Source organism: Oncorhynchus kisutch, linkage group LG13 (assembly GCF_002021735.2).
Source record: "Oncorhynchus kisutch isolate 150728-3 linkage group LG13, Okis_V2, whole genome shotgun sequence".
In the NCBI taxonomy this organism is placed as follows: domain Eukaryota; kingdom Metazoa; phylum Chordata; class Actinopteri; order Salmoniformes; family Salmonidae; genus Oncorhynchus; species Oncorhynchus kisutch.
Genome location: NC_034186.2, coordinates 17,291,595 through 17,307,296, shown reverse-complemented (window position 1 = coordinate 17,307,296; position 15,702 = coordinate 17,291,595). Strand labels below are relative to the sequence as shown.

Sequence of the window (15,702 nt, the reverse complement as noted above, 5' to 3'; positions counted from 1 at the left end):
AGGGAGAGAGGCCGGGAGGGAGAGAGGCCGGGAGGGAGAGAAGCCGGGAGGGAGAGAAGCCGGGAGGGAGAGAAGCCGGGAGGGAGAGAAGCCGGGAGGGAGAGAAGCCGGGAGGGAGAGAAGCCGGGAGGGAGAGAGTCCGGGAGGGAGAGAGTCCGGGAGGGAGAGAGTCCGGGAGGGAGAGAGACAGGGAGAGTCCGGGAGGGAGAGAGACGGAGAGAGTCCGGGAAGGAGAGAGACGGAGAGAGTCCGGGAGGGAGAGAGACGGAGAGAGTCCGGGAGGGAGAGAGACGGAGAGAGTCCGGGAGGGAGAGAGACGGAGAGAGTCCGGGAGGGAGAGAGACGGAGAGAGTCCGGGAGGGAGAGAGACGGAGAGAGTCCGGGAGGGAGAGAGACGGAGAGAGTCCGGGAGGGAGAGAGACGGAGAGAGTCCGGGAGGGAGAGAGACGGAGAGAGTCCGGGAGGGAGAGAGACGGAGAGAGTCCGGGAGGGAGAGAGACGGAGAGAGTCCGGGAGGGAGAGAGACGGAGAGAGTCCGGGAGGGAGAGAGACGGAGAGAGTCCGGGAGGGAGAGAGACGGAGAGAGTCCGGGAGGGAGAGAGACGGAGAGAGTCCGGGAGGGAGAGAGACGGAGAGAGTCCGGGAGGAGAGAGACGGAGAGAGTCCGGGAGGGAGAGAGACGGAGAGAGTCCGGGAGGGAGAGAGACGGAGAGAGTCCGGGAGGGAGAGAGACGGAGAGAGTCCGGGAGGGAGAGAGACGGAGAGAGTCCGGGAGGGAGAGAGACGGAGAGAGTCCGGGAGGGAGAGAGACGGAGAGAGTCCGGGAGGGAGAGAGACGGAGAGAGTCCGGGAGGGAGAGAGACGGAGAGAGTCCGGGAGGGAGAGAGACGGAGAGAGTCCGGGAGGGAGAGAGACGGAGAGAGTCCGGGAGGGAGAGAGACGGAGAGATGCCGGGAGGGAGAGAGACGGAGAGAGTCCGGGAGGGAGAGAGACGGAGAGAGTCCGGGAGGGAGAGAGACGGAGAGAGTCCGGGAGGGAGAGAGACGGAGAGAGTCCGGGAGGGAGAGAGACGGAGAGAGTCCGGGAGGGAGAGAGACGGAGAGAGTCCGGGAGGGAGAGAGACGGAGAGAGTCCGGGAGGGAGAGAGAACGGAGAGAGTCCGGGAGGGAGAGAGACGGAGACGGAGAGAGTCCGGGAGGGAGAGAGAACGGAGAGATGCCGGGAGGGAGCGAGACGGAGAGATGCCGGGAGGGAGCGAGACGGAGAGATTGCCGGGAGGGAGCGAGACGGAGAGAGGCCGGGAGGGGAGCGAGACGGAGAGAGGCCGGGAGGGAGCGAGACGGAGAGAGGCCGGGAGGGAGCGAGACGGAGAGAGGCCGGGAGGGAGAGAGACGGAGAGAGTCCGGGAGGGAGAGAGACGGAGAGAGTCCGGGAGGGAGAAGACGGAGAGAGTCCGGAGGGAGAGAGACGGAGAGAGTCCGGGAGTGAGAGAGACGGAGAGAGTCCGGGAGGGAGAGAGTCCGGGAGGGAGGGAGACAGGGAGAGTCCGGAGGAGAGAGACGAGGAAGGAGTCCGAGGAGAGAGGAAGGAAGAGTCCGGGAAGGGAGAGAGACGGAGAGAGTCCGGGAGGGAGAGGAGACGGAGAGAGTCCGGGAGGGAGGAGACGGAGAGAGTCCGGGAGGGAGAGAGACGGGAGAGAGTCCGGGAGGGAGAGAGACGGAGAGAGTCCGGGAGGGAGAGAGACGGAGAGAGTCCGGGAGGGAGAGAGACGGGAGAGAGTCCGGGAGGGAGAGAGACGGAGAGAGTCCGGGAGGGAGAGAGACGGAGAGAGTCCGGGAGGGAGAGAGACGGAGAGAGAGTCCGGGAGGGAGAGAGACGGAGAGAGTCCGGGAGGGAGAGAGACGGAGAGAGTCGGGAGGAGAGAGACGGAGAGAGTCCGGGAGGGGAGAGAGACGGAGAGAGTCCGGGAGGGAGAGAGACGGAGAGAGTCCGGGAGGGAGAGAGAGGACGGAGAGAGTCCGGGAGGGAGAGAGACGGAGAGAGTCCGGGAGGGAGAGAGACGGAGAGAGTCGGGAGGGAGAGAGACGGAGAGAGCCGGGAGGAGAGACGAGAGACGGAGAGGTCCGGGAGGGAGAGAGACGGAGAGAGTCCGGGAGGGAGAGAGACGGAGAGAGTCCGGGAGGGAGAGAGACGGAGAGAGTCCGGGAGGGAGAGAGACGGAGAGAGTCCGGGAGGGAGAGAGACGGAGAGAGTCCGGGAGGGAGAGAGACGGAGAGAGTCCGGGAGGGAGAGAGACGGAGAGAGTCCGGGAGGGAGAGAGACGGAGAGAGTCCGGGAGGGAGAGAGACGGAGAGAGTCGGGAGGGAGAGAGACGGAGAGAGAGTCCGGGAGGGAGAGAGACGGAGAGAGAGTCCGGGAGGGAAGAGAGACGGAGAGAGTCCGGGAGGGAGAGAGACGGAGAGACCGGAGGAAGGACGAGAGAGTCCGGGAGGGAGAGAGACGGAGACGGAGAGAGTCCGGGAGGGAGAGAGACGGAGAGATGCCGGAGGGAGCGAGACGGAGAGATGCCGGGAGGGGAGCGAGACGGAGAGCATGCCGGGAGGGGAGCGAGACGGAGAGAGGCCGGGAGGGAGCGAGACGGAGAGAGGCCGGGAGGGGAGCGAGACGGAGAGAGGCCGGGAGGGAGCGAGACGGAGAGAGGCCGGGAGGGAGAGAGACGGAGAGAGTCCGGGAGGGAGAGAGACGGAGAGAGTCCGGGAGGGAGAGAGACGGGGGAGAGAGTCCGGGAGGAGGGGAGAGAGACGGAGAGAGTCCGGGAGGGAGAGAGACGGAGAGAGTCCGGGAGGGAGAGAGACGGAGAGAGTCCGGGGGAGAGAGAGGAGAGAGTCCGGGAGGGAGCGAGACGGAGAGATGCCGGGAGGGAGAGAGACGGAGAGATGCCGGGAGGGAGCGAGACGGAGAGATGCCGGGAGGGAGCGAGACGGAGAGAGGCCGGGAGGGAGCGAGACGGAGAGAGGCCGGGAGGGAGCGAGACGGAGAGAGGCCGGGAGGGAGCGAGACGGAGAGAGGCCGGGAGGGAGCGAGACGGAGAGAGGCCGGGAGGGAGCGAGACGGAGAGAGGCCGGGAGGGAGCGAGACGGAGAGAGTCCGGGAGGGAGAGAGACGGAGAGAGTCCGGGAGGGAGAGAGACGGAGACGGAGAGAGTCCGGGAGGGAGAGAGACGGAGAGATGCCGGGAGGGAGCGAGACAGAGAGATGCCGGGAGGGAGCGAGACGGAGAGATGCCGGGAGGGAGCGAGACGGAGAGAGGCCGGGAGGGAGCGAGACGGAGAGAGGCCGGGAGGGAGCGAGACGGAGAGAGGCCGGGAGGGAGCGAGACGGAGAGAGGCCGGGAGGGAGCGAGACGGAGAGAGGCCGGGAGGGAGAGAGACGGAGAGAGGCCGGGATGGAGCGAGACGGAGAGAGGCCGGGATGGAGCGAGACGGAGAGAGGCAGGGAGGGAGAGAGACGGAGAGAGGCCGGGAGTGAGAGAGACCGGGAGTGAGAGAAACGGAGAGAGGCCGGGAGGGAGAGAGTACAGGAGGCCCAGGAGGGAAAGAGGCCGGGAGGCCCGGGTGGGAGAGGCCGGGAGGGAGAGAGTACAGGAGGCCTGGGAGGGAGAGAGTCCGGGAGGGAGAGAGGCCAGGAGGCCCGGGAGAGAGAGAGGCCAGGAGGCCCGGGAGAGAGAGAGGCCGGGACAAAATTCACAGAGAAATGTGAAAGATCTGTTTTTCTCATTGAAAGTCTAAAAAGTGGTAGTTCTGTTCTATGTGTGCTATTTTTATGCTTCCCGTTTTTAATGTTTGGTTTTTTTATGTTTGGTTTTGTACACCAACTTCAAACAGTTGAAAATACAATATTTTTGGTTCTGGAAAATATTTCACAGCGGTTTAAATGGTACAATGATTTTCTACACTATTCTTGCTTGTTTTGTCATATAAACTGAAATTAGGCGAACTATTAGATCTTAGCAACCAGGAAATAGTGGAGTGATTTCTGCTATAGCACATCTTTAACCACAATCATTCACATTACTTTAAACATATATTTCAGTTGTTGTGTATATTACATTTCTTTTATTTAATGACAATTATTTAATTCCAACAACTCATCTCTATAGAGCTGCTGCCTATGCTGTCTGACAAGATCACTTTTTTAGTAGTAAATAAGGCATATTTTTATGACTGCTGAATACTAACTATCAATGACTTAGATTATGTATTTTCAGGTAGAGAAGCAACTTCTCTTTATCCTTATCGATCACGTCTTCTCTCTTTCCATTTGGAATGGATTATGGTTATTGTAGTTAGTTACCACGTTTCTTGCGCCAAAACTACTGTATGCCAAATATTGGCCTGTTGGAAACTACAACCCCCTACTACATCGTACAGTTTGGGCTTGATCTGATTTATCTCTAGAGAAAATGCAGTTAGAAAATGTGCATTGAGCTGTAACAAAAATATTTGTTTTGTTGCCCTTGACCCCCCCAGCAAGATATCTGTTATTAGAGCTCCTCTAGGTCTGTCTGCCACACAAATCCTCCTCTGCCGGACAGCGTGCTCATTTCAGGGTGGAGCCCTTTCACAGCCACGCAGATATACCACTCTGTCCCCCTAGGCCTGGGGGATACACTCTCACTGCATACACATCATCTCAATCACCATGGTGATTCTTTAATGGGACAAACAATGAGGCAGAATGAGAAGAGGTGTATTAGTGGGGACAAGAGAGATTCAGAGCTGGTGTGTGTTTGGGGGGGTGTACGTGTGTGTGTGTGTGTGTGTGTGGGGGGGGGGTGGGGAGTATGTGTGTGGAGGGAGTATGTATGTGTGTGTGTGGAGGGGGAGTATGTATGTGTGTGTGTGGAGGGGGAGTATGTATGTGTGTGTGTGGAGGGGGGGTGGGAGTATGTGTGTGTGTGGAGGGGGGGTGGGAATATGTGTGTGTGTGTGTGTGTGGAGGGAGTATGTGTGTGTGTGTGGGGGGGGGGGGGGGAGTATGTATGTGTGTGTGTGTGGAGTATGTATGTGTGTGTGTGTGGAGTATGTGTGTGGGGGGAGTGTGTGTGTGTGTGTGTGTGTGTGTGTGTGTGTGTGTGTGTGTGTGTGTGTGTGTGTGTGTGTGTGTGTGTGTGTGTGTGTGTTAGACAAAGCAGATATTTACAGCCCAGGTAGATTGACCTCATAGACCATGATCCCACAGGGTTATAGATGGTGAGTGGAGAGGAGGGGAGGAAATAGAGAGGAGAAGAGGGAGAGAAGAGGAGGGGAGGAAATAGAGAGGAGAAGAGGGAGAGAAGAGGAGGGGAGGAAATAGAGAGGAGAAGAGGGAGAGAAGAGGAGGGGAGGGGAGGAAATAGAGAGAAGAGAAGAAGAGAGGGGGAGATGAAAGAGAGAAGAGAAGGGAAGAAATTGAGAGAAAAGAGAGAGGAACTACCTTGTGATTATATTCTGAGTGTTTGCATGCCTGTAAGTGTGTGTGTGTGTGTGTGTGTGTGTGTGTGTGTGTGTGTGTGTGTGTGTGTGTGTGTGTGTGCCACTCTCACCATGCGCGACACACAGATGAAGGAAAGAGCGATTCAGCACTACTACTGGTGTTGATGAATGATCTGACTTTTGTTTTGGTGACAGGGAAGAATTTGGGGGTCGCGCAAGTGCTCTGAATAATGCTGCTCTGTTCTGTTCTGTTGGCCTGCAGCGAAAGCATTCGTAAGCTCATATTGGAAAAACAGTTACCCTTGGAACAGACTGAGCAGCACAAACAGTCATCTAGCCAATTCCTACAGCGAGGAGAGGAAGACTACACACTGCCTAAAGCCATGCAGTTACAATGGTCCCAAACACGCATTAAGACAATTAAATCTACACTAGTGTAAGGGACTACTCGGAGCAAAAGAACATCAAATGAAGACAAAGCAATCAGAAAGCTGGAGATGACCCCAGGTGTTGATGACAGCGTATCTGTGTAAGAAAGAGGGAAGACTAGAAGTGTGAATGAGAAGTAAAAACGTGAGAATAGAAAGTAAGAAGGGGTAGGTGAGAATGTGATGATGGATCTGATAAGTAGTGAGTAGAGGAGTACATTGCGGTATGAGAAGGGAGGAGTGTGAGTAAGTGATGGGATAAAGAAGAGGAGAGCGTAGCAGCCTTTATTGCCTTGTCTCCCTCATCCTCTACTGATCAATACAGGAGCACTAAACGAGATGAGACCAGGGCACAACAGACCAGGTTGTGCGCGCAAACCAGCGTCTCAACAGTAGTTCAAAATAAACAATCAAGCATTAATAAACGCCAAAGAAAACTGAGAAGATGATAGGGAGCTGGATGAAAAGAGTGAATGAGCATGGAGAATATGGATATGGAGACAGGGAAACATAGGAAGAGGATGAAAACTGAGAAGATGATAGGGAGCTAGATGAAAAGAGTGAATGAGCATGGAGAATATGGATATGGAGACAGGGAAACATAGGAAGAGGATGAAAACTGAGAAGATGATAGGGAGCTAGATGAAAAGAGTGAATGAGCATGGAGAATATGGATATGGAGACAGGGAAACATAGGAAGAGGATGAAAACTGAGAAGATGATAGGGAGCTAGATGAAAAGAGTGAATGAGCATGGAGAATATGGATATGGAGACAGGGAAACATAGGAAGAGGATGAAAACTGAGAAGATGATAGGGAGCTAGATGAAAAGAGTGAATGAGCATGGAGAATATAGATATGGAGACAGGGAAACATAGGAAGAGGATGAAAACTGAGAAGATGAGAAGGAGAAAAACTAACGAGACAAATGGACAGACAAACAAAATAAATATGGGCAGCAATAGAAAGATGCAGAGGGAAAGAGAGAAAGAAAGAGAAAGTGTGAGGGAGGTAACTAAGGGACAGGGTAGTAGAGAAAAGGCGAGGAAGGGAGGGTTGGAGGGCAGTAATTTATCCTGGGGTACGCTGCATGCTTTACGGCTTTCTTAATTCAACTCCTGCTACTATTAATGGACTTAATGTTGAGATGATATCTATTTTCTGGTGGTGGGGGCTGAAATACGACAACCATTCACCCCCCCCAGACTCCCCCAGCACGCAATCAACCACAATGCCCATTACTGCTGACACCACATGACATGCTTGGTAGGGGATGGGTCACTTCCCTGGTCCTAGGTGGGAGACAAACAGAAGACAGAGAGAGGGGACTAAAGGGTGACCGGGAGCTCAGATAGGTAAGAGGGAGGTGCCCACTGCCCATGTGTGGCTGGTGCTGGTCACTCTTTGCCAAGGGCATCAAGCCTCACCTTAGAAATGATAATTAACCATATTTAGTCCCACAGCGACATGATGAGTGTGAGGCTACAGCTTGGGAATCTCTAAAGGACAATAAGGACCATCCCCTGGGGTTCTGGAGCTCTGGCAAAACCAATCAGGACCTTCCCTGGGGTTCTGGAGCTCTGGCAGAACCAATCAGGACCTTCCCTGGGGTTCTGGAGCTCTGGCAAAACCAATCAGGACCTTCCCTGGGGTTCTGGAGCTCTGGCAGAACCAATCAGGACCTTCCCTGGGGTTCTGGCAGAACCAATCAGGACCTTCCCTGGGGTTCTGGAGCTCTGGCAGAACCAATCAGGACCTTCCCTGGGGTTCTGGAGCTCTGGCAAAACCAATCAGGACCTTCCCTGGGGTTCTGGAGCTCTGGCAGAACCAATCAGAACCTTGCCCTGGGGTTCTGGAGCTCTGGCAGAACCAATCAGAACCTTGCCCTGGGGTTCTGGCAGAACCAATCAGGACCTTCCCATGTGTTCTGGAGCTCTGGCAGAACCAATCAGGACCTTCCCTGGAGTTCTGGAGCTCTGGCAGAACCAATCAAGACCTTGCCTTGGGGTTCTGGAGCTCTGGCAGAACCAATCAGGACCTTCCCTGGGGTTCTGGAGCTCTGGCAGAACCAATGAGGACCTTCCCTGGGGTTCTGGAGCTCTGGCAGAACCAATGAGGACCTTCCCCTGGGGTTCTGGAGCTGTGGGAGAACCAATTAGGACCTTCCCCTGGGGTTCTGGAGCTGTGGGAGAACCAATGAGGACCTTCCCTGGAGTTCTGGAGCTCTGGCAGAACCAATTAGGAACTTCCCCTGGGGTTCTGGAGCTGTGGGAGAACCAATTAGGACCTTCCCCTGGGGTTCTGGAGCTGTGGGAGAACCAATTAGGACCTTCCCCTGGGGTTCTGGAGCTCTGGGAGAACACACCACCACCTGCTCCTGAAAACACTGAATCCTTGGGACACTGATGATGACTGGGTGAGTGTGTATGATGAGACTGAAGCCTTGGGACACTGATGGTGACTGGGTGAGTGTGTACGATGACACTGGTCTGGGGAGAACCTCTTCTCTCCCAGGGGACCTGTCCTGTCCCCCAGATCTCCAGACTTGGTGATATTTCATGGGATGTCGCGTGGCTCAAATTGAAAAACCCTTGATGAATCAATATTTACTGCAGCGGCTAAATGAATAGTAATAAGTCACCGGAGGCCCTAAATCTAGTTTAAAGCCCCGTGCAGCCAGGCCCACTGTTTCATCTAGCTCAATCTGAATTACACAAATGAGATTCCACACACAGACACACACGCAGGGGAATTAAGATAACTGTGCAACACATCAACACACAAAACAAAACGGGCAAACAGTAAGTAACAGAATCTTCCTAATGGGGAGAGACTACAGCATCTCTCCAAGCTGAAATATAACAGCCATGTGTGTCTGTATCTCTTCTGAGTTAGTGGCTGATGTCTCACAGGGCTCCAGACACCTGCAAACACACACGCACACACACAGCAGGTGGCCACGGCTACAAAGACAAAACACACCCGCACTGCACTCCAACTGAACCCTGTATACTATGAATATAACAGTGTGTGTGTGTGAGAGATATACAACGGCTTGTAATCTCCTCCCACCACAGCACATTGTGAGGCTTAGGGAAACAGGGTAGCATTAACGCACAAAGGCATTTTAATACATTAATCAACTCCATAACCACATGACCTATTCATTACCTGTGTAATAAAACCATAAGCTTATGTTAATAATCACAATACACCATTAACTGTTTAACTGTCCCATGGTGAGGAGGTCATGAATAACACATTAACGTATCGCCTGTCGCCCAATAATGACCTCATCATAAACATTCATTAACTCTCCCTCTGTCCCCCAGTTATGACCTCATAACCACTTCATAACATCTGTAGAACCCTTCCCATCATCTCATTCTATCGCTTCCATCATTCTGTCTCTGGTCTTATCGTTCTGTACGCCTCCCTCACAGAGAGCGAAAGAAAGACAGAATGGATGAGTGTTAAAGAGATATGGAGGGATAAAGAGAAGGGTTAAGTTAGAGCCTTGTAAATCACATGTACATCTCACCCATCACAAGTGCCTATTATGCTAATTAACGTAGAATTAGCTCAGTGGATTTCCCCACTCAGAATAAGAGAGCGTGATAGAAAAAATGAACGATAAAGAGAAAGGTTTCCATTGATCATCCTTGAGATGTTTCTACAACTTGATTGGAGTCCACATGTGGTAAATTCAATAGATTGGGCATGACTTGAAAAGGCACATACCGGTCTATAAACTCGGCAAAAAAATAAACATCCTCTCACTGTCAACTGCGTTTATTTTCAACAAACTTAACATGTGTAAAAATGTGTGACTAACAGAAATTGAATAATGTGTCCCTGAACAAAGGGTGGTCAAAATCAAAAGTAACAGTCAGTATCTGGTTTGGCCACCAGCTGCATTAAGTACTGCAGCGCATCTCCTCCTCATGGACTGCACCAGATTTGCCAGTTCTAGCTGTGAGATGTTATCCCACTCTTCCACCAAGGCACCTACTTGCAAGTTCCCGGACATTTCTGGGGAGAATGGCCCTAGCCCTCACCCTCCGATCCAACAGGTCCCAGACGTGCTCAATGGCATTGAGATCCGGGCTCTTTGCTGGCCATGGCAGAACACTGACATTCCTGTCTTGCAGGAAATCACAAATAGAATGAGCAGTATGGCTGGTGGCATTGTCATGCTGGAGGGTCATGTCAGGATGAGCCTGTAGGAAGGGTACCACATGAGGGAGGAGGATGTCTTCCCTGTAACGCACAGCATTGAGATTGCCTGCAATGACAACAAGCTCAGTCCAATGACGCTGTGACACACCGCCCCAGACCATAACGCACCCTCCACCTCCAAAATCGATCCCGCCCAGAATACAGGCCTCGGTGTAACGCGCATTCCTTCAACGATAAACACGAATCCGACCATCACCCCTGGTGAGACAAAACCGCGACTCGTCAGTGAAGATAACTTTTTGCCAGTCCTGTCTGATCCAGCGACGGTGGGTTTGTAACCATAGGCGACGCTGTTGCCAGTGATGTCTGGTGAGGACCTGCCTTACAACAGGCCTACAAGCACTCAGTCCAGCCTCTCAGCCTATTGCGGACAGTCTGAGCACTGATGGAGGGCTTGTGCGTTCCTGGTGTAACTCAGGCAGTTGTTGTTGCCATCCTGTACCTGACCTGACCTTAATTGCCTAGTGTCTGTAAGCTGTTAGTATCTTAACGAAGGGTACCAACAAATTTCTGCAGCATTGAAGGTCCCCAAGAACACTGTGGCCTCCATCATTCTTGAATGGAAAAAGTTTGGAACCACCAAGACTCTTCCTAGAGCTGGCCTCCTGGCCAAACTGAGCGATCGGGGGAGAAGGGCCTTGGTCAGGGAGGTGACCGGGAACCCAATGGTCACTCTGACAGAGCTCCGGAGTTCGTCTGTGGAGATGGGAGAACCTTCCAGAACGACAACCATCTCTGCAGCACTCCACCAATCAGGCCTGCATGGTAGAGTGGCCAGATGGAAGCCACTCCTCAATAAAAGGCACATGACAGCCCGCTTGGAGTTTGCCAAAAGGCACCTAAAGACTCTCATTCTTGAAACCAAGAATTAACTCTTTGGCCTGAATGCCAAGCGTCACATCTGGAGGAAACATGGCACAATACCTACGGTGAAGCAAGGTGGTGGCAGCATCATGCTGTGGGGATGTTTTTCAGCAGCAGGGACTGGCAGACTAGTCAGGATCGAGGGAAAGATGAACGGAGCAAAGTACAGAGAGAGATCCTTGATGAAAACTAGCTCCAGAGCGCTCAGGACAGACTGGGCCGAAGGTTCAACTTCCAACAGGACAACGACCCTAAGCACACAGCTAAGACAATGCAGGAGTGGCTTCGGGACAAGTCTATGTCCATGAGTGGCCCAGAAAGAGCCTGGACTTGAACCCGATCTAACATATCTGGAGACCTGAAAACAGCTGTGCAGCGATTCACAGGCTCCCAATTCAACCTGACAGAGCTTGAGATGGTCTGCAGAGATGAATGGGATAAAATCCCTAAATACAGGTGTGCCAAGCTTGTAGTGTCATACCTAAGACGAAAAGAGACCATAATCTCTGCCAAAGGTGCTTCAACAAAGTACAAAGTAAAGGGTCTGAATACTTAATGAAACATGATCAGTTTTTTGTTTTTTAATACATTTGCAAACATTTCTAAAAACTTGTGTTTTGCTTTGTCATTATGGGGTATTGTGTGTAGATTGATGAGGGGAAAAAAATATGTAATCAATCATAGAATAAGGGTGTAACGTAAGAAAATGTGGAAAAAGTGATGGGGCCAGAATACTTTCCAATGCACTCTATATACATTACATGACCAAATGTATGTGGACACTTGCTCGTCGAACATCTCATTCCAAAACCATGAACATTAATATGGAGTTGGTTCCCGCTTTGCTGCTATGACAGCCTCCACTCTACTGGGAAGGCTTTCCACTAGATGTTGTAACATTGCTGCGGGGACTTGCGTCCATTCAGCCACAAGACCATTAGTGAGGTCACTGATGTTGGATGATTTGGCCTGGCACGCAGTCGGCGAAGGTGTTGGATGGGGTTGGGGTCAGGGGCTCTGTGCAGGCCAGTCAAGTTCTTCCACTCTGATCTCGGCAAACCATTTCTGTATGGACCTCGCTTTGTGCATGGGGGGGGGGGGGGGGGGGGGGCATTGTCAAACAGAAAAGGGCCTTCCCCAAACCGTTGCCACAAAGTTGGAAGCATAGAATCGTCTAGAATGTCATTGTATGCTGTAGCGTTAAGATTTCCCTTCACTGGAACTAAGAGGCCTAGACCGAACCATGAAAAACATCCCCAGACCATTATTCCTCCTCCACCAAACTTTACAGTTGGCACTATGCATTGTGGCAGGTAGTGTTCTCCTGGCATCCGCCAAAACGACAGATTGTGAAACATGATTCATCACTCCAGAGAATGCGTTTACACAGCTCCAAGTTCCAATCGCGGGGAGCTTTACACCACTCCAGCAGTCACTTGGCATTGCGCATGGTGATCTTAAGCTTGTGTGTGGCTGCTCGGCCATGGAAACCCATTTACTGAAGCACCTGATGAACAGTTCTTGTGCTGACGTTGCTTCCAGAGGCAGTTTGGAACTCGGTATTGAGTGTTGGAACTGAGGACAGATGATTTTTACACGGGACGCGCTTTCATACTCTGAGGTCCCGTTCTGTAAACTTGTGTGGCCTACCACTTCGTGGCTGAGCAGTTGTTGCTCATAGACGTTTCCACATCACAATAACAGCACTTACAGTTGACCGGTGCAGATCAAGCAGGGAGGAAATTGAACAAACTGACTTGTTGGAAAGGTGGCATCCTATGACGGTGCCACGTTAAAAGTCACTGAGCTCTTCAGTACAGGCCATTCTACTGCTAATGTTTGTCTATGGAGATTGCATGGCTGTGTGCCCAATTTTATACACATGTCAGCAACAGGTATGGCTAAATAGCCAAATCCATTCATTTGAAGGGATGTCCACATACATTTGCATATAGTGCATATCATGTGGTTAACTGTTTATGTATCTGCGAATGAGTGTGTGTGTTACCTGGCCGCCTGGATCCTCTTTGCTCTCCAAGAGAGGGTGTGGCTATAGTTGGCTGTGTGTGCGTTGTCTCCGCCCAGGCATGTCTCTATCTTATAGCGGGTCCTGAACACCCTCTGAATCGCCTGGCTACGCAGGGTCGGGGAGGCGGGACCTGGGGAGGAAATAAGAATTGACAGATCAAGAAACCAATACAGGACAGCATATGCACACGCTAATTTAAAAGGTACAACGTGCCCATGCACCACTGAGGTATTAGCTGGCAAGCCTGTGTTTAGAGTGTTGACAGATACAACAGCATCCATAGATGACAGACACCGACACATTTCTGTCTCCGTGAGACTTCTGATTAGATGTTTTTTCTCCACCTCTCCTTCTAGAAGTCCTACAACTCAGTGGCAGGCAGGTGTGCTCTTTAACGAGATTCACATGTAAAGACGGGAGAGAATAATAAAGGAGGAATATATATGAGCCTAATAAATCATAACTCCCCCCTCTCCCTCTCTTTAAGTTTCATTCCTTATATCATTTTGTAGATCCATCATAGGAGAAGAAAAAAAAACCGAAAGAATAGGACTGTTTGTTATTTATTTATTTGGGTGTGTATCCATCATATTGCTTTATGATGGTTGAGCTTGGCTGACATGCTGTGCTGGGTAAAGGATGACATTTGCATCTGCGAGGATCTGAAACCGCTGCTTTACGCCAATTTACCAAACTAGAGGATTTATCAGAGCCAGGAGTTAGGATGTAGCATTCAGGATCAGGCAGTGTACTGTGAAGACTCAGGTAGAGTCTGATGACTGTGGAAGAATGAATAAGACTGATGATTCTGAAGATCGGAGGACTGGGATGAATCCAGTGGAAATAGCATGTCGGGACAGTGGATTCTAATTTAAAAATAACTTTGGGATGATTCAAGAATGAATAGAACTTTGGGACAATTTCAGAATTGAAACACACGTGATGATTTTACAACTGAATCCTATAACTGAAGAAAAAAAACACGGTGAAAAAAAGTATTTCAGCAGAATCTCCCATAAATCACCTTCTGTTCACTCAAGACAAACCCTGAGAACCAGCAGTGGAAAAAGAGTGTGTGGGTGACAGAAAGAACATCTCTCTCTGCTCCCCCTCTACCACACATCTCTCACTGTGACAATAGTGTGTATTCTTAATGACTGAAGAAGGAGAAAGAGCGAGAGAGAGAGAGCGAAGGAGGGGACGGACAGAGTGAGACACCCAACAATGTGCCTCCTCTACTAAATTTAAATTATCTGTATCAAATGTCTTTAATTGCCAATTGCTTTGATTGTTGTCATGGTAATTAGCATTTAATAACAAAGCATGACCAAGAAGCAAACAGCAGCTTGGAGGAATGACAAAAAAAATCTCACTCACTCACTCACTCACTCGGAGTGTGTCATTGTCAGGCAGCACACAGCTCTCGATCAACTGTAGAATTCATCTCAGACAAACCTTTACCTATGATCAAATCACTACACAGCATGCTGAGGCCTGCCCCAAACACACACACACTTACATGTATGCGCACACTCGCCCAGGACCTGCACACACTAGGGCTGTTCCCGACAAAACAAAATCTTGGGTCGACCGAGAGTCGCCTGTTCTTTTGACCAATTAATTAGTATTCATTTTCAAATGTGTATTTTTTCATATACAGTGCATTCGGATATTATTCAGACCCCTTGACTTTTTCCACATTGTTATGCTCCAGCCTTATTCTAAAATAGTTTAAAAAACATTTACACACAATACCCCATAATGACAAAGCAAAAACAGGTTTTATTACAGATAAAACAGAAATACCCAGTCGGGGCAGAAGGACCTGGGTCAGGGAGGTGACCAAGAACCCCATGGTCACTCTGACAGAGCTCCAGAGTTCCTCTGTGGAGATGGGAGAAGCTTCCAGAAGGACAACCATTCCTGCAGCACTACACCAATCAGGCCTCATGGCCAGACAAAAGGCACTCCTCATTAAAAGGCCCCTAAAGAACTCTCAGACCATGAGATTGGAATATGTTCCAGGATTCATCCAATGGCATTGAGGAGTACACCACCTCAGTCATCGGCTTCATCAATAAGTGCATCGACGACGTTGTCCCCACAGTGACCGTACGTACATATGTCAACCAGAAGCCATGGATTACAGGCAACATCCGCATTGAGCTAAAGGCTAAAGCTGCTGCTTTCAAGGAGCGGGACACGAATCCAGATGCCTATAAGAAATCCCACTCTGCCCTTTGAACCATCAAACAAGCAAAGCATCAATACAGGATTAAGATTGAATCCTACTACACCGGCTCTGAAGCTAGTCGGATGTGGCAGGGCTTGGAAACTACTACGGACTACAAAGGAAAAACCAGACGCGAGCTGCCCAGCGACGCGAGCCTACCAGATGAGCTAAATGCCTTTTATGCTCGCTTTGGGGCAAGCAACACTGAAGCATGCACTACAGCATCAGCTGTTCTAGATGACAGTGTTATAATGCTCTCAGTAGCCGATGTGAGCATGACCTTTAAACAGGTCAACATTCACAAAGCCACGGGGCCAGATGGATTACCAGGACGTGCACTGAAAGCATGTGCGGACCAACTGGCAAGTGTCTTCACTGACATCTTCAACCTCTCCCTGACGGAGTCTGTAATACCTACATGTTTCAAACAGACCAC

The 15,702-nt window shown here is 51.1% G+C and overlaps 1 protein-coding gene across 1 annotated transcript in view; it reads right to left on the bottom strand.

Moving 5' to 3' along the window:
* zc3h3 (zinc finger CCCH-type containing 3) overlaps positions 1-15,702 on the bottom strand; it is an 85,570-nt gene that overhangs the window by 35,271 nt on the left and 34,597 nt on the right. Inside the window, exon 4 of the mRNA XM_031785699.1 lies at positions 13,013-13,163. Within this exon, the coding sequence (XP_031641559.1) occupies positions 13,013-13,163 (151 nt within the window). The remainder of the gene's footprint in view (positions 1-13,012; positions 13,164-15,702) is intronic.